General features: G+C 43.7%; 1 protein-coding gene across 9 annotated transcripts in view; it reads left to right on the plus strand.

Moving 5' to 3' along the window:
- The first annotated feature begins 3,789 nt into the window (after window positions 1-3,789).
- pdcd4b (programmed cell death 4b) overlaps window positions 3,790-19,152 on the plus strand; it is a 56,685-nt gene continuing 41,322 nt past the window's right edge. For 4 of the 9 annotated variants that reach the window (XR_013498972.1, XR_013498973.1, XM_078223211.1 and 1 more), the window contains exons 1-2: window positions 3,791-4,297; window positions 10,683-10,979. Coding sequence is in view for 7 of the 9 variants with exons in the window: in XM_078223211.1 (XP_078079337.1) it covers window positions 4,255-4,297; window positions 10,683-10,979 (340 nt within the window). In the remaining 2 variants the exon portion in view is untranslated. Of the gene's footprint in view, window positions 4,298-4,973; window positions 5,521-10,682; window positions 10,980-19,152 lie in introns of those variants that run through there. The other 5 variants (XM_078223215.1, XM_078223216.1, XM_078223217.1 and 2 more) reach the window with 3 other exon arrangements.

The raw sequence follows: 19,152 nt of genomic DNA on the forward strand, positions 1-19,152 counted from the left end.
CTGTGGGAAAAAATTGCCCCTCTGGACACTTTTGTATCTCACCCCTCTCACCTTAAACCTATGCCCTCTAGTTTTAGAATCCCCTTTGGGAAAATATATTGACTATCTACCTTGTCTATGCCCCTCATTATTTCATAGACCTTTATAAGGTCAGCCTCCTACGCTCCAGAGAAAAAAGTCCCAGTCTCTTCAGCCTCTCCTTATAACTCAATCTATCAAGTTCTGGTAGCATCCTAGTAAATCTTTTCTGCACTCTTTCTAGTTTAATTATATCCTTTCTATAATAGGGTGACCAGAATTGCACACAGTATTCCAGGTGTGGTCTTACCAATGTCTTGTACAACTTCAACAAGACATCCCAACTCCTGTATTCAATATTCTGACCGATGAAACCAAGCATGCCGAATGCCTTCTTCACCACTCTGTCCATCTGTGACTCCACTTTCAAGGAGCTATGAACATGTACCCCTAGATCTCTTTCTTCTGTAACTCTCCCCAACGCCCTACCATTAACTGAGTAAGTCCTGCCCTGGTTCAATCTACCAAAATGCATCACCTCGCATTTGTCTAAATTAAACTCCATCTGCCATTCGTCAGCCCACTGGCCCAATTGATCAAGATCCCGTTGCAATTGGAGATAACTTTCTTCACTGTCCACTATGCCACCAATCTTGGTGTCATCTGCAAACTTACTAACCATGCCCCCTATATTCTCATCCAAATCATTAATATAAATGACAAATAACAGTGGACCCAGCATTGATCCCTGAGGCACACTGCTGGTCACAGGCCTCCAGTTTGAAAAACAACTCTCGACAACTACCCTCTGGCTTCTGTCAAGAAGCCAATTTTGTATCAATTTAGATACCTCACCCTGGATCCCGTGAGATTTAACTTTATGCAACAACCTACCATGTGGTACCTTGTCAAAGGCCTTGCTAAAGTCCATGTAGACAACATCAACTGCATTGCCCTCATCTACCTTCTTGGTTACCCCTTCAAAAAACTCAATTAAATTTGTGAGACATGATTTTCTACTCACAAAGCCATGCTGACTGTCCCTAATCAGTCCTTGCATTTCAAAATGCCTGTGGATCCTGTCTCTCAAAATACCTTCCAACAATTTACCCACCACAGATGTGAGGCTCACTGGCCTGTAGTTCCCAGGCTTTTTCCTGCAGCCCTTTTTAAACAAAGGCACAACATTTGCCACTCTCCAATCTTCAGGCACCTCACCCGTGGCTATCGATGATTCAAATATCTCGGCTCGGGGACACGCAATTTCCTCCCTAGCCTCCCACAACGTCCTGGGATATATTTCATCAGGTCCCGGGGATTTATCTACCTTGATGCGCTTTAAGACTTCCAGCACTTCCTTCTCTGTAATATGTACACTCCTCGAGACATCACTACTTATTTCCCCAAGTTCCCTAACATCCATGCTTTTCTCAACAGTAAATACTGATGAGAAATATTCATTTAAGATCTCACCCATCTCTTGTGGATCCACACATAGATGACCTTGTTAATCTTTAAGAGGCCCTACTCTCTCCCTTGTTACTCTTTTGCCCTTTATGTATTTGTAGAAGCTCTTTGGATTCTCCTTTGCCTTATCTGCCAAAACAATTTCGTGTCCCCTTATTGCCCTCCTGATTTCTCTCTTAACTCTACTCCTACACCCCCTATGTTCTTCAAGAGATTCACTTGATCCCAGCTGCCTATGCATGTCATGTGCCTCTTTCTTCTTCTTGACCAGGGCCTCAATATCACGAGTCATCCAGCGTTCCCGACTTCTGCCAGCCTTGCCCTTCACTCTAAGAGGGATGTGTTTACCCAGAACACTGGTTAACACACTTTTGAAAGCATGCCACTTACCAGACGTCCCTTTGCCTTCCCACAGACTCCCCCAATTAACTTTTGAAAGTTCCTGCCTGATACCATCAAAATTGGCATTGTCCCAATTTAGAATTTTAACTTTTGGGACAGACCTATCATTCTCCATAGATATATTAAAACTAATAGAATTATGATCCCAAAGTGATCCCTCACTAACACTTCTGTCACCTGCCCTTCCTTATTTCCCAAGAGGAGGTCAAGTTTTGCCCCCTCTCTCGTCGGGCCATCCACATACTGAATGAGAAATTCCTCCTGGATACGCTCAACAAATTTCTCTCCACCCAACCCTCTAATACTATGGCTGTCCCAGTCAATGTTGGGAAAATTAAAATCTCTGACTATTACCACCCTATTTTTCTTGGAGCTCAGTGACAACAGAAAATGCTGGATAAGCTCAGCAGATCCGGCAGCATCTGCAGAGAGAGAAACAGAATGAACATTTCCAGTCCGTATGGCTTCTTCGGAACAAAAGAGGAGGGGAAATGTAATGGATTATATAGTTGGAGGAGGTTCAGCAGAATAGAAGTTGCCTGGACCCGCAGAGTTTCATTGGCTGTCTTGTCTGGAGACAATACACATCTTTTTAGCCTGTCTTGATGCTCTCTCCACTCACGTTGTTTTGTTTCTTAAAGACTTGATTAGCTGTAAGTATTTGCATTCCAACCATTATTCATGTAAATTAAGTCTCTGTCTTTATATGCCCTGTTTGTGAACAGAATTCCCACTCACCTGAAGAAGGGGTTTGGAGCTCCGAAAGCTTGTGTGGCTTTTGCTACCAAATAAACCTGTTGGACTTTCACCTGGTGTTGTTAAACTTCTTACAGAATAGAAGGCCAGGGATAGGTCGGGGCTAATACAAGATTGACAAAGATGTCATGGACCAAAGAAGTGTTAATCGTGTTCGGCAATTATAGCTTTCTCAAGATGTCCAGCCAGCCACAATGGGGAAAGGCCATCGTTTAAAGCCTTTCAACCAAGGCAGACCAACTGTAAAAAAAAACCTCGGACTGTGTAACTGTGCAGCAGCACACAGTGAAATGTGATGAATCATAGAATCATAGAAATCATAGAAACCCTACAGTGCAGAAGGAGGCCATTCGGCCCATCGAGTCTGCACCGATCACAATCCCACCCAAGCCCTACCCCCACACATTTTACCCACTAATCCCTCCAACCTACACATCCCAGGACTCTAAGGGGCAACTTTTTAACCTGGCCAATCAACCTAACCAGCACATCTTTGGACTGTGGGAGGAAACCGGAGCACCCGGAGGAAACCCACGCAGACACGAGGAGAATGTGCAAACTCCACACAGACAGTGACCCGAGCCGGGAATCGAACCCGGGATCCTGGAGCTGTGAAGCAGCAGTGTTAACCACTGTGCTACCCTGCCGTCCAAATGTGCGGCGTTTGTTGAAGAACTGAACTGTAATGTATGTAATGTCTTGGAACTGAGCACTGTAAATTATTGAAGTTAAGGAAATATGACTGTTTTTTTGCACTGTTTTGTAATGATTGGAAACACCGTTTCTGTAATGCTTTATTTCAGAGTATTTATGAATAAAGTACATTTTTGAAAAGAAAAACATGGTGTCCAGCCAGCCAGCCACCTTGGCGTGGGAATAACCTGGTGTTGTGAGACTTGTTAACTGTGTGCCCACATACCCCCCCCAGTCCAACGTGGAATACACTTGCAGTGTAAGTCATCCAGCCTGGTGTGGCAGCACTGAGGCAATGGAGCGGTATCCGGCGCGGGGGCGAGCGCGGGGGCAAACTAAAAGATGTCTCCGCTCTCTGGGACACTGGCGGGCGCTGATTGGCCGCTGGGCCTTGCTGCGATTGGCCGGGTGGCGCGGCGAAGGTGACGTCACGTTGCTACCCACGTGACGCGCGGCGGCGGCGAGGAAAAAAAAACAAACAGAAGCGGCTGGAAGGTGGAGCGCCGTGTGGTCAAATCAAAACCCCCCTGACAGCCGGGCCACCCCTACTGTTAAATCATATACTAACAAGAAACAAATCTCTATATAATCCATACATCAGAAAGGGGACGGGGGGGGGGGGAAAAAAGAAGGCCCCGGCGCTCTGATTTTATTTTTATATTTTCTCCTCCCCATCCCCCCACAAAGGAGCTTCGGTTCAAAACAAACAACGGATTTGTTTTCGTTTCAAGTTCGAGCCGCTGCCGGGGCGGGTGGGGGGGAGAGAGAGAGAGAGCCGAGCAGGCCGAGGGGGTGGGTGTGCGGGGGCAGCCAGTCACCCAGGAGAGACATCCCTCTCAGCCGCCCCGGTGAGACATCCCTCTCAGCCGCACAGCTCCCAAAGGCCGACCCTCCTCCGGCTCGCCGCCTTACCCCAACATGGCCACAGAGGCAGAGACGAAATTCAGCAACCCTCCGGCAGGTACTGTGAGTGTGTGTGAGCTTGTGGGTCACTGGGGCCGGACTTCAGAGCTTTGCATGCAGCAATTCTCTCTCTCTCTCTCTCTCTATACATATATATATTCATACAAATATAGACTATTTTATGTATATATATGTATGTATATAGAGAGATATGATGTGGAGATGCCGGCGTTGGACTGGGGTAGACACAGTAAGAAGTCTCACAACACCAGGTTTAAGTCGAACAGGTTTATTTGGTAGCAAACGCCAACCAAATATAAACCTATTGGACTTTAACCTGGTGTTATGAGACTTCTTACTGTATGTAGCGAGATATTCAGGGTGTGCAAGCCTGGATTTGGATATTTAAGTTATTATTTTCTCTTGTTACCAAACCCTAATTGCATCCATGCTGTAAGGTGAAATCTTCTTGGCTGCATGCATTTATTATTTTGTGTGCCTTGCTATATTTTTTCCAATGGTAAGAGACTTCCAATGACTGGTGTAAAGTTTCAGGGAAAGACTTTGCATGAGCACGTGCTGTGGTGGAGCCATTGGTATTCTCTTGGTTTATTTCCCCCCCTCCTTTCTCTCTCTCTCTTTTCTCTCTCTCTCTCCCCCCCCCCCCCCTCCCCTCCCCTCCCTCCCTCCCTGTGTAAAGTACAACTTGAGGAGTTTTGCCAACTTGCAAACGTACTCATCACTTTGTTTCGGAGGAAACTGGTTTGTTTTTGCACTCCAGTCGGTTGCGCTATTGCACATGCTATATAATTCTGTTTTGATCCATAATGGGTTTTAAACTATGACACACTTCCTTCCACACTAAGTTGGCTTTCATTTATTTTAAGTTGCCTTTTCTTTCAATATTTAAAATGATCTTTGCTCCGCTCCCCAGGCGATCCAGCGTCTTTACATGAAACTCGGAAGTTTGTTTATTTGGCACCTGTGGGCGTGACAGCAGTCTTGTGTTTTTTGCACGCATCTCTGCGTATCGAAGACCTTTACCCCTTGTTATTTTGAAGTGTAGTTCCTGATGGGTGGGTGAATGCAATCGTTGTTTTACAGATGGTAATAAAGGACTTTATTGTGTGTCATTGACTGAAGGAGTTCTCCAGAATGTTGCTCTCTCATTGAATAATGCTGTGTGTAGCCTTTGGTCTCGACCTGAACCACTGGAATAGGTAAACTGGACTCACCTCCATTCATGCAGCTCTACCTCAATTCCAGTTCCTGACGTTAGGGGTGAGTCTACGATTATCCTAACCAGGCTGCCACTTTTATAAGTGACACGATTGAGATTCTACCATTAGATAAATCTTACTGGGAAAAATGTTTAAAATACATGTTGTTGTACCATTTTTGGATTGGGTGTACCAGACCACGTCGGTGGTGTTGTGAACCTGCAGTTCTTATTTCCCAGCAGGTGTGTGTGTGTGACATTAACAGTGTTGAAGTCTATCACTAGTGGGGTGAGTGATGGATCGTGTAAACATTGTTAAAATGTGGGACAGTGGTGGGTCTTTTAAAGTTAATTTTGTTCTTATTCTGTGACAGCGTAATGTTTTGTGGTAATTCTCTTTACCTTTTCTATGCATTGCTAGCTATTTCTCTGACATCTAAGCCAGTTTTCTCTAGTTAAACATTGGAAACATAAACTGTAATCTTCTGTTCCCGACCCCCAAAAAAGCCATATTTTGGCACCTCCCGACTCAAATATCCCAATGCTTTGCGCCAAGTTCCATTCACCCATTTTTTTTCTCTTTCCCCCTTCCAAAACCATGTTCACTGATGACACTGTCCCATGGTCGTGAGAGAATGGGGTTAACATTCTCGCCCTTATTTAAATTCCTTTGTCGTTTTGTCCTTCCATATCTCTCTAACCTAATCTAGCTTTACAACCCTTCACTGCAGTCTTCTTGAATCATAGAAATCATAGAAACCCTACAGTGCAGAAAGAGGCCATTTGGCCCATGGGTTCTGCACCGACCACAATCCCACCCAGGCCCTAACCCCATATCCTTACATATTTACCTACTAATCCCTCTAACCTATGCATCTCAGGACACTAAGGGGCAATTTTAGCATGGCCAATCAACCTAACCCGCACATCTTTGGACTGTGGGAGGAAACCGGAGCACCCGGAGGAAACCCACGCAGACGCAAGGAGAAAGTGCAAACTCCACACAGACAGTGACCCAAGCCGGGAATTGAACCCAGGTCCCTGGCGCTGTGAAGCAGCAGTGCTAACCACTGTGCTACCATGCCGCCCGATATATTCAAGAATATATCCTTGATAACTGAGGTTTTGGCTGTTCACCCCCAAGTCCTAGGTTCTCCTTTCTAAATGTTTCTCCCTCTGCCTTCATCCCATCCTTTAAAGCTCATCTGTTCTTTAAACAAACTTTTTCTTTATGCTCCTAATGTTGACTCATTTGTCTATCCATTTGTGTCTGTTTAGGGTTCTGTGCAACACCTTGGGACTTTTTTAAATGTTATAGTTGTTTACAATATATTAACATTTGGATGAAGGAACCAAGCGTATATCTCCAAATTTGCAGATGACGCAAAGTTGGGTGAGAGGGTGAGCTGTGAGAAGGATGTAGAGATCCTTCAGTGTGCTTTGGAAAAGTTGTGAGTGGACAAATTAATGACAGATACAGTAAAATTTGGATAAACGAGGCTATCCACTTTGGTAGCAAAAACGGGAAGGCAGATAACTATCTGGCCATAAATTAGGAGAGGGGAGCGTGCAATGGGTGTCCTCATACACCAGTCACTAAGGTAAGCATGCAGTTACAGCAGGGAGTAAAGAAGGCAAATGGCACGGCCTTCATAGCGAGAGGAATTTGAGTGCAGGAGCAGGGACGTCTTGCTGCAATTATACAGGGCCTTGGTGAGGCGACACCTGGAATATTGTGTGCAGTTTTGGTCTCCTTATCTGAGAAAGAATGTTCTTGTTGCAGAGGAAGTGCAAAGAAGGTTTACCAGGCTGATTCCTGGAATGGCAGGACTGATGTATGAGGAGAGATTGAGTCAGTTAGGAATGTATTCTCCTGACTTAATCTGAGTTTGTTTATTTGGTTTGACCTAAAAAGAGGGCAGGAGTTCAGAAGAATGGAGGGGGGTGGGGTCTTACAGAAACCTATAAAATGCTCACAGGACTAGACACGGTAGCTGGAAGAAGGATGTTCCCAATGGTGGGGCTATCCAAAACCAGGGGTCCCAGTCTGAGGATACAAGGTAGACCATTTGGGACAGGGATGAGGAGAAATTTCTTCACAGTGGTCAGTCTATGGAATTCGCTATCACAAAGTAGTTGAGGCCAAAACATTGTATGTTTTCAAGAAGCAGTTAGACATAGCCTCCTCCGCCTGCTCCTTCCTACTTTTCTATGTTTCTATATAAATGCAGGCTGCCTCATTTGAGGGCAATTTGAAATTTCTCCATAAATTTCTCTTTTTACCAAAGGTTTGGTCTCTACCTATGCAGTAAAGATAGATCCATGGCTCTGTTAAAGAGTTATGTTCCTGATTTATTTCGCTTCTGACTGCTAAAGTTGTCCCCTAAAATTAATTGATCAATATCACCAGGTTAACAACTATCACAACTTTGATCAATTTCTCATTAGCTTCAGCAGAGATACAGTCAGATATTGTTGGCCTTAGTGATTTCCATGCTAGTTGACCCCAGCAATATATACTGTTCAAACACCATAACATCAGAAAAGATTAAAATAAATATTAGAATTTTTATGGGCTGCAGTGATGCGGTCATTCACTTTTCAGTGCTCAGTTTTATTTTTGCCTTGAACATTTTCTTGTCTCCTTGTGGATCCTGAAATCCGCCTGAGGATGTGGATTTCTATTGGCGCCTCCAAAAGTCAACCAAGCATATTATCGTGCAGTCCATTGTCTCTTACTTGTTTAGTATCTCTCTCCCCTTCCCTTCAACTTTCCAACTTCTGTCAATGAAGCACTGCCTTTTCTCAGCAGAGTGCATGATTCATGCCATTTAAGTTGCGCAAGTATCTCGACATGTTGCAGCACTTTAAGTTAACTGCTTTCTTGTATTCTTTAGCCAGGGAAATGGCTGTTTTGACAGCTCTTCAAAGGATTGTTAGTGGACTGGTCTCTATAATGACTAGGGATTTCATTTAAGTTTATATGCCTGCGCTGGAAGAACTGTCAAGTAACTTACAAAATGTATCTGTGGCTGGCATTGCAATTGGAGGCATGTTCAGGCTGCTACTGCAGCAAATGAAATGTGCTTCTACTTAAGCCATTCTTGTGGTTAGAAAGTTGTGTTGGAAGATTCCCAAATGGGGATGATTTGCTATCTTCATTTGGTTTCAAATCTTTAGCAGCCTTTTATTAACTCAGAATTTATGTGGTGGTGTTAGCATGCAGAATTATCCCATTTTTGTCGGTCAGAGGCCACGTTTATGTATCCTGATTGGCCGTTGCTCAAACTGTTTTACTTCAAATCACTATTCTGAACTGTCCAAATAAGAACTCGACTTGACTCTCAACTGGCTAATATTCTGATTCTACTGTAAAGTTGGCCAGGAAAACTCATGGTTTTTTTAAAACCTCGGCTTTTTAATGAACTGTTTAAATAAACGCTATTCCTATTCCTTGAGTTTATAAAGAGATTTGCTTTTTTTGGGATATGGGCCTCAACATCACTGAAAAATAATTTTTAGGTTACACACTTGGAAGAAAGTCTGCCATATCCTCCGCTCTTTCCCCAGAATGCTTTATCACCTCCCTCCCGCATCTTCCAGCACTCCCTTTCTGACTTCATCTCTGAAACTGCTGAATTAGCGGTACTGTTCTACATCCATTATTCTTCACAGGTATCTAGGCAGGACGCATCAACAAACTGTTCAATAATGTGGGCATGACAGACAAACCTATTTTCCTACTCTCTCAAAAGACCTGCCAACAGATCCTATTGGACATTGCATTTTATCTTCACCAGCATTCTTCACCTACCTCACCACCACCATGGATCCATAGCACACACAGTTATTAAGGCCAATTCCCACGAGTCTGAATAATTTAATCATTGCTTTGAATGATGAAAGTAAGCAGTAAAAATGAAGCTCTGAATACACCACTATTAAATATGTTCATCCTATGGTTTAATTGATATATAACTTGAGCAGATAAATCTGCGTTGAGTTTGCAGTATTGTAATTGTCATATTTGCATCCTGCATTGTCTATTGAATGCGTGTTAATTACCTGAGAAAGGAATGTGAAAGGCAAAAGCTTATTGGTTCAGAATGCTCTGTAGATTGAATCGAGCAAGAGCTGCCCATTTGATGATGCTTGGATTTTAAAATCTTGGGAGGAAGAGGACTGATAAATTTCACTTTTGAAGTTTGTTGAGGAATGAGTAGAGGATTGAGTTTTGATTTCAGTGCTATGATTGTGAATGGTGGCGGAAAAAGGATGACGTAATTGAGCTTAGGAAGAATGAGAGAAAAAGATCACAAGCAAAGTGCCATTATGATGAAGAAAGTGGATATAAACTCTGATGAAGAGGCTGCAAGTGAAAGAGGGCTGCCTATCAAATGACGTGCTGTTTTTGGTCACCTGTTTGCTTGTCTAGACTTTATTAAATGTGCATCTTTATATGTAATTCATTGCCAGTTGAGCTGCCTTGTGTAAAAACAATATGATACCAAGAGGGCTTCTGACAAGATTTGTGTACTTTGCTGCAGTATTAAACTATCAAATAATCATACTCTTAGGGAAGGTATGTATTAACAACAACTTGACTTGTATAGTTCCTTCAACATAGGAAATATCCCATGGTGCTCCACAATATTGTGATCCGAGGACGAGTGACTAAATGATTGGTGAAATAGGTAAGTGTCTGAAATGAAGAGCGTTTGAAAGGCTCGCAAAGTTTGTGGTGCACTTTCATTCCTTAGTAGGATGAGAGATGTGGGACATCGCAGAGGGCAAACATGTACTCAAACTTGAGTTGTCCTAAGTACCATTTACATCTAACCCAAATCCTAAGAGTTTGATATTTTTAGTAAGAACAAATCACCCTTCCAGTCTATGCGCATTTTGGTTTTTTTTTTGTAGGTATTTTGATTTCTCTTTTAGACAGAAGACCAGGTGAATAGTTGGCACGCTAGTTTGCAGTTAGTATCTGTGTTTGATGTAACTCACAGGAGGTGTGCATGCTACAGGCCAGTCGAAGTAGGGTGTTTCATTTGCTGTGTTGAGATTTGCCATTGTCACAGATCTTGCGGGTGCAAGTGTCAACTGCTACTGGTATAAATTGTTTTTCTGTGCTAGTCTCCGCCTTAAAAAGTACACTTTATATTGTACTTTTACTAAATGTTGAACACCATTGTTGACTTAATGGCTCAACTTGCTGTTTCAGAACTTGACAACAGTACTAGTAACATGTTGTCTGGAGATGAAGATCAAACTGAAGCCATTATACTGCCAAATGAAATCAATGGGAACTGGACATCACGAGAGACGTCCATTCATGAAGCTCGGCTGAAGGCCAAAGCCAAGAGACGTTTGAGGAAGAACTCTTCTCGGGATTCTGGACGAGGAGATTCTCTCAGTGATAATGGGGAGAGTAGTCGGAATAATGTCCCCACTAGTCCGAAGGGGAAAATGTTGGACAGGAAATCACGGATGGGGAAAGGAAGAGGACTGCCCAAGAAAGGCAAGTACTTGAGGTTTATTTTGGAACTGACTAACATTCAAGGATGCACTTTCTATACAGAACACTTTGAGGAGGAAGATGCGGGCTGCGTTGAGGTAAAGTCTTGCAACATTTTTTAGACATAAGTGTTCAGGAAAGCAACAGGCCATTAAACTCGGTGGTATCCTTTGATACTGATGTCTCTTGCAGTCTGCATGCTACTATTATTATTTGCTTCAGTGCCTTTCTTGGTAACATGTTTCAGAATTCAGTTATCCTAGTTTTGCATGCCTTCCTTTACTCTTTTAATTTGTGTTCCTTTGGTATTTGAGATCCTCTTTATGGTGAATAACCTGTGTGGATCACCTTTATTGGTTCCTTTCAGTAGTTTGATAATGTCATGGTCTTCAGCATTTCCAAAGAGACCCTAACTCCATTGATTTCTCCTTGTACCTGAGGAATGACTGATGCCTGGAATCACCTTCTTTTAAAAGCCTCTTGAGAGCAACGGTATATTTCCCATGTTTAACATATTAGATGGGATCTGATTCAGCATCATCTATATTGGCAATGCAAATTCTAGATTTGTTGTTTATCCGTCTGCTATTTACTATTGTACTTTAGCCCAGTAATGGAATGATAGTTATGACGACAGTGATTTTCTTGAAAGCATGGAGGATGGCTTCTTTTAATCCTGCCTTGATATGCGACGAGTTAAAATTCAGCTTCATTCACAGAAATGATGCCCCAGCTTGACGTACAATGTTGCAGCAATTACTTGTTTGGCCCCTACTCAGTTTGTTGAGAGGGGAAGGAGCCAGACTACTTGATTAAAATAACATGTTTCTGCTAGTTTTTAAAAAACAAACATTTAAATGGTTATTTTAAAGCATTGTGAATCTTATAAAAAATTGAATTCTGTCAGGGACTTAAAGATACCTTAATTTGTGAGTATAAAAAGAACAATTAAGTGTAGAAGTAGGGTTTGGTACAGATGCAGGTGTAAGGTTCTCGTCATTTATGTATATGGCACATTTTCTGTAACACTTTTCTTTTTCGACAGACTTTCCAATTTATGGCTCCTGCTTTTAAATAGCTATGTGGTGTATTACCTTTACTCCTATTCCATGACTTCCCACTACTTAATTGTGCTTGTGTCTATATAGGAACAGGCACAGCCATCAGAGGATATTTAGATGAGCAGAGGTACTTTAAATCAATGCTTTAGGGAGTAGAGAGGTAGTGGAATTTGGAGGTACTTTGAATGATGAGGGAGATGGTTTAAGATGTGGACTGCAGTGACAGATCTTGGGAGCCTGGTAAAGAGAGCATTAGAGGATGTGATACTCATGGGTCAATGACTTGAGCGGTGTAATCTATGGACAATGTCTGAAAGATGAATTAAATACCTTGGGTTCTTTATTCAGCACTTTGGATGAACTGCTGGGTGATTGTATAATGAATGCCTGCTGTGATGTCAGCCATAAAATGGCTGGTGAGAACTGATGTAATTGCTAGGTCTTGGCAGAAATTGTATTTACAGGAAATTGTGGTATTTTGTGATTCGTTTGTCGACCATAGGAAACTGCAGTTTGCTTTGTAAATAGCCTCGGTTAGCATCATTTCATGCTGTCGTTTTTAATTCCCAATAAAATTCAAGTGCATTGTAGGAGTTAGACAAAGGATTCTGATTCTAAAATTGTACCCCAGTTTAATTAGATTCAAGGTTTTAGGGAGCAAATGCCTGAAGTTGGGCCTATGCATTCAGCCTGATTTTCTTCTGTAACTGAAATGAAATTTGGCCAATTGCGCTGCCCCATTTATAGTATATTTGGCAGATTTGCTGTTTTTATCCTGGTTGTCGATCTTCCCAGTGTTGGAGATTTATTGCTGATTAGTATAGGCAACCTGCTTGTGGCCAAAATATAGTGATTTAAGCCAATGTCAAGTGATACCCAGGGGCTGGATGTAAAGCAGCCCGTCACAGTGGGGAACATGGTGACCAAACCCACTTCACTTGGGAGAGACCATGCATCATTTCCTCGGCAGCAGCAAAACCTCCCCGATTAAGTCCTGGCGGCTGCTGCTCGCAGAATGTCAGACTCATGAGCCAATTGACACCCATTATCTCTGAGGTTGCCGCAATTTAATGTTGGCTCAGGGGTTAAATGGAGGCAGCATGGCTTTGTCATTCAGTACAAATTATGGCTGATCTAATCTTGGTCTCATTTCCACCGTCTTGCCTGCTTCTCATAACCCCTCATCTCATTCCTAATATAAAAAACCTATCAATATCCTCATTTGTTTAGTGTTCCGGCATGCTCTGCATTCTGGGGTAGAGAATTTCACAGATTCACGACCCTTCGAGTGAAGTAATTCCTCCTTTTTTAAATCTGTCACCCCTTAGCCTAAAACTATTGCCTCTTGTTCTAGAATGTCCAACAAGGGGAAACATCCTCTCTACATCTACCCTGTCAATCCACTTTAGCATCTTTTATACTTCAATTAGATCTCCTCTCATTCTTCTAAACTCCACCGATTTTTGACCTAAACTGCTCAATTGCTCTTCATAGAACAAGTCCTTCGTTGCTGGAATCAAATTAGTGAACCTTCTCTGAACCACTTCTAATGCATTCACATCCTTCCCCAAAGCTGTGCACAGTACTCCAGATGTGGTCTTGCCAATACCCTATACAGTTGCAACAGCACTTCCCTACTTTTATACTCTAATCCTTAGCCATGAATGCCAAAATTCCATTTGCCTTCCTTATTGCCTGCTGCACTTGCGTACTAACTTTCTGCGATTCACACACAAGGGCACTCGGATCTCTCTGTACCAAAGCATTTTGAAGTTTCTCTCCATTTAATTAATTAGTTGCCCTATTCCTCTGACCAAATTGGATAACCTCACACTTATCCACATTAAATTCCATCTGCTAAATTTTAACCTACCAATTGGTAAATTTCTTATTTCCTCATTGCAACTTGCTTTTCCACATATTTAAGAACCGTCTGCAAATTTGGCTGTAGTACGTTCTATCCCTGCATCTTGACCAAACCCTGTTGCACACCACTAGTTAAAGCTTACCAACCAGATAAAGACCTATTTATCCCCACTCTGTTTTCAGTTGGTTAGCCAATCTTCCACCCAAGCTAATATATTACCCCAACCCCTTACCTTGTGTGCGGCACCTTATCAAATGCCTCTGGAAGTACAGAATGTACTCACTACATCTGCAGGATCCCCATTGTCCACTTAGCCTGTAACATCTTCAAAGAACTCGAGCAAATTAGTCAAACACGATTTACACTTCACCCCTTGACATTCAGTGGCATTACCATTGCTGAATCCCCCACTATCAACATCCTGGGGGTTATCATCGAGCAGAAACTGAGCTGGACTAGCCATATAAATACTATGGCTACTGGAGCAGATCAAAGGCTAGGAATCCTGTGGCAAATAAATAATCACCTGACTCCCCAAAGTCTGGACATCATCTACAAGGCACAAGTCAGGAGTGTAATGGAACACACTTCTCTTGTCTAGATGAGTCCAGTTTCAACTGCACTCTAGAAGCTTGACACCATCCAGAACAAAGGCGTCTGCTTGTTTGCTACTCCTTTCACAAACATTCAACCTCTCCACCACCAATGAACAGTAGCAGCAGTTTGTACCATGTACAAGATGTACTGCAGGAACTCACCAAGGTGCCTTAGGCAGCACCTTTCAAACCACAACTGCTACCATCTGGAAGGACAAGAGCAGCAAATACCTGGAAACACCACCACCGGAGGTTCCCCGGTGGTCGTTCCCCTTAGCAACAAGTATTCCGCTTTGGATACGGTTGAGGGGGATGACATACCAGTGGGGAGCCGCAGTGAGAGGATCTCCAGCACTGTGTCCGTCTCTGTGGCTTGGGAGGGAAAGGGGGAGAGCGGGAGGGCGATAGTTATTGGGGACTCGTTAGTTAGAGGGATAGATAGGAGGTTCTGTGGCAGCAAAAGAGACTCACGGATGGTATGTTGCCTACCGGATGCCAAGGTCCGTGATGTCTCAGACCGTGTTTTCCAGATTCTGAAGGGGGAGGGGAAACAGTCACAAGTCGTGGTGCACATTGGTACCAATGACATAGGTAAGAGAAGGGACGGGGATTTAAAGCAGGAATTTCTGGAGCTGGGCTGGAAGCTGAGAGCCAAGACAAAACATGTGGTCATCTCTGGTACGTTGCCGGTACCACGTGATAGCGAGTTGAGGAACAGGGAGAGAGTGCAGTTAAATATGTGGTTGCAGGGATGGTGTAGGAGGGAGGGTTTCAGATACGTGGATAATTGGAACACGTTCTGGGGAAGGTGGGACCTGTACAAACAGGACGGGGTGCACCTGAACCAGAGGGGCACCAATATCCTCGGAGGGAAATTTGTTACGGCTCTTCAGGGGGGTTTAAACTAATTTGTCAGGGGAGTGGGAAAAGGAGTTGTAGTCCAGAAGTCAGAGAGGGTGGTGAGGTATTGGGGAAGGTATCAGGGTCAAGGGTGGGTACTGGTAGACAGGAAGGTGGGTTGAAGTGTGTCTACTTCAATGCAAGGAGCATCCGGAACAAGGTAGATGAACTTGGGGCGTGGATTTGTACTTGGGACTACGATGTTGTGGCCATTACGGAGACGTGGGTAGAACAAGGACAGGAATGGTTGTTGGACGTTCCGGGGTATAGATGTTTCACTAAGTGTAGGGAAGCTGGTAAAAGAGGTGGAGGAGTGGCATTGTTAATCAAGGATAGTTTAACGGCTGCGGAAAGGCACTTCGTGGGGGATCTGCACACTGAGGTAATATGGGCTGAAGTTAGAAATAGGAAAGGAGCGGTCACGTTGCTAGGAGTTTACTATAGGCCCCCAAATAGTAATAGAGATGTGGAGGAAGAAATTGCTAAGCAGATTATGGATATGTGTGGGGGTCACAGGGTAGTTGTCATGGGGGACTTTAACTTTCCAAATATTGATTGGAACCTTTGTAGGTCAAATAGTTTGGATGGGGCAGTTTTTGTGCAGTGTGTGCGGGAGGGTTTCCTGACACAATATGTGGATGGGCCGACTAGAGGTGAGGCCACATTGGATTTGGTACTGGGAAATGAACCGGGCCAAGTGTTAGATTTGGTTGTGGGAGAGCAATTTGGAGATAGTGACCACAATTCGGTGTCTTTTGTTATTGCAATGGAGAGGGATAGGGCCATACGGCAGGGCAAGGTTTACAATTGGGGGAGGGGTAATTATGATGCGATTAGGCAAGAATTAGGGGGCATAAGTTGGGAACAGAAACTGTCAGAGAAAGGAACTAATGAAAAGTGGAACTTTTTCAAGGAACAAATACTGGATGTCCTTGATAGGTATGTTCCTGTCAGGCAGGGAGGAAATGGCCGAGTGAGGGAACCATGGTTCACAAAAGAGGTGGAATGTCTTGTGAAAAGGAAGAGGGAAGCTTATGTAGGGATGAGGAAACAAGGTTCAGATGGCTCGATTGAGGGTTACAAGTTAGCAAGGAATGAGCTGAAAAAGGGGCTTAGGAGAGCTAGGAGGGGACATGAGAAGTCCTTGGCGGGTCGGATCAAGGAAAACCCCAAGGCTTTTTACTCTTATGTGAGGAATAAAAGAATGACCAGGGTGAGGTTAGGGTCGGTCAAGGACAGTAGTGGGAACTTGTGTATGGAGTCAGTAGAGATAGGCGAGGTGATGAATGAATACTTTTCTTCAGTGTTCACCAAGGAGAGGGGCCATGTTTTTGAGGAAGAGAAGGTGTTACAGGCTAATAGGCTGGAGGAAATAGATGTTCGGAGGGAGGATGTCTTGGCAGTTTTGAATAAACTGAAGGTCGATAAGTCCCCTGGGCCTGATGAAATGTATCCTAGGATTCTGTGGGAGGCAAGGGATGAGATTGCAGAGCCTTTGGCGTTGATCTTTGGGTCCTCGCTGTCCACGGGGATGGTGCCAGAGGACTGGAGAATGGCGAATGTTGTTCCTCTGTTTAAGAAAGGGAATAGAAATGACCCTGGTAATTATAGACCGATTAGTCTTACTTCGGTGGTTGGTAAATTGATGGAAAGGGTCCTTAGGGATGGGATTTACGACCATTTAGAAAGATGCGGATTAATCCGAGATAGTCAGCACGGATTCGTGAAGGGCAAGTCGTGCCTCACAAATTTGATAGAATTTTTTGAGGAGGTAACTAAGTGTGTTGATGAAGGTAGGGCAGTTGATGTCATATACATGGATTTTAGTAAGGCGTTTGATAAGGTCCCCCATGGTCGGCTTATGATGAAAGTGAGGAGGTGTGGGATAGAGGGAAAGTTGGCCGATTGGATAGGTAACTGGCTGTCTGACCGAAGACAGAGGGTGGTGGTGGATGGAAAATTTTCGGATTGGAGGCAGGTTGCTAGCGGTGTGCCGCAGGGATCAGTGCTTGGTCCTCTGCTCTTTGTGATTTTTATTAATGACTTAGAGGAGGGGGCTGAAGGGTGGATCAGTAAATTTGCTGATGACACCAAGATTGGTGGAGTAGTGGATGAGGTGGAGGGCTGTTGTAGGCTGCAAAGAGACATAGATAGGATGCAAAGCTGGGCTGAAAAATGGCAAATGGAGTTTAACCCTGATAAATGTGAGGTGATTCATTTTGGTAGGACAAATTTAAATGTGGATTACAGGGTCAAAGGTAGGGTTCTGAAGACTGTGGAGGAACAGAGAGATCTTGGGGTCCATATCCACAGATCTCTAAAGGTTGCCAGTCAAGTGGATAGAGCTGTGAAGAAGGCCTATAGTGTGTTAGCTTTTATTAACAGGGGGTTGGAGTTTAAGAGCCGTGGGGTTATGCTGCAACTGTACAGGACCTTGGTGAGACCACATTTGGAATATTGTGTGCAGTTCTGGTCACCTCACTATAAGAAGGATGTGGAAGCGCTGGAAAGAGTGTAGAGGAGATTTACCAGGATGCTGCCTGGTTTGGAGGGTAGGTCATATGAGGAAAGGTTGAGGGAGCTAGGGCTGTTCTCTCTGGAGCGGAGGAGGCTGAGGGGAGACTTAATAGAGGTGTATAAAATGATGAAGGGGATAGATAGAGTGAACGTTCAAAGACTATTTCCTCGGGTGGATGGAGCTATTACAAGGGGGCATAACTATAGGGTTCGTGGTGGGAGATACAGGACGGATATCAGAGGTAGGTTCTTTACGCAGAGAGTGGTTGGGGTGTGGAATGGACTGCCTGCAGTGATAGTGGAGTCAGACACTTTAGAAACATTTAAGCGGTTATTGGATAGGCACATGGAGCACACCAGGATGATAGGGAGTGGGATAGCTTGATCTTGGTTTCAGATAAAGCTCGGCACAACATCGTGGGCCGAAGGGCCTGTTCTGTGCTGTACTGTTCTATCTATTCTAAGTCATTCACCATCCTGAGTTGGGAATGTATCACCATTCCTTCACTGGTTGGGTCAAAATTCTGGAATTCCCTCCTTAACACTGTGCGTGTATCTACACCTTAGGGACTGCACCGGTTCAAAGAGGCAGCTCATCACCACTTTCTCGAGGCAAACTAGAAATGGGCAATAAATGCTGGCCTAGCCAGCAAGTCCACATCCCATTAATGAATTTTAAAAAAACAATGCTGACTTTCATTTTGACTTTCCAAATGTCCTGTTATTGCAGTGGTTCCCAAAGGGTGCGGCGCACCACACTGGTGCGAGAGAGGATGGCAAGTGTGGCAGGAAGATTCAAGGCCAATCAAAGAAACATTTAAATATGGTTTAAACAAGCATTGTTTTATACTTTCTGGATGTCCCATGATCATATTATAAAGTAGTTGTGTTCTATGTTGTGAATCAAGCACTGCTAGGAGTTTTTTTTTGTTTTTGAATGTATTTCTTATCAATAAAAAATTTGGTGTGGCACGAGCAAATTTTTATTGCGAAAATGCAGCCCAGTGAAAAAAGTTTGGGAACCACTGTGTTATTGCTTCCTTAATAATGGATTCCAACAATTTCCCAATGACTTTCTGCCTGCCTCCCATTTTGAACAGGGTGTTATATTAGCCTTTTCCCAGTCCACTGGAACCTTTCCAGAATCCAGGGAATTTTGGAATATTAAAACCAATGCTTCCACTATCTCTGCTGCCACTTCCTTTCGGATCCTAGGATGTAGACCATCAGGCCCT

Source organism: Mustelus asterias, chromosome 11 (assembly GCF_964213995.1).
Source record: "Mustelus asterias chromosome 11, sMusAst1.hap1.1, whole genome shotgun sequence".
NCBI lineage: Eukaryota > Metazoa > Chordata > Chondrichthyes > Carcharhiniformes > Triakidae > Mustelus > Mustelus asterias.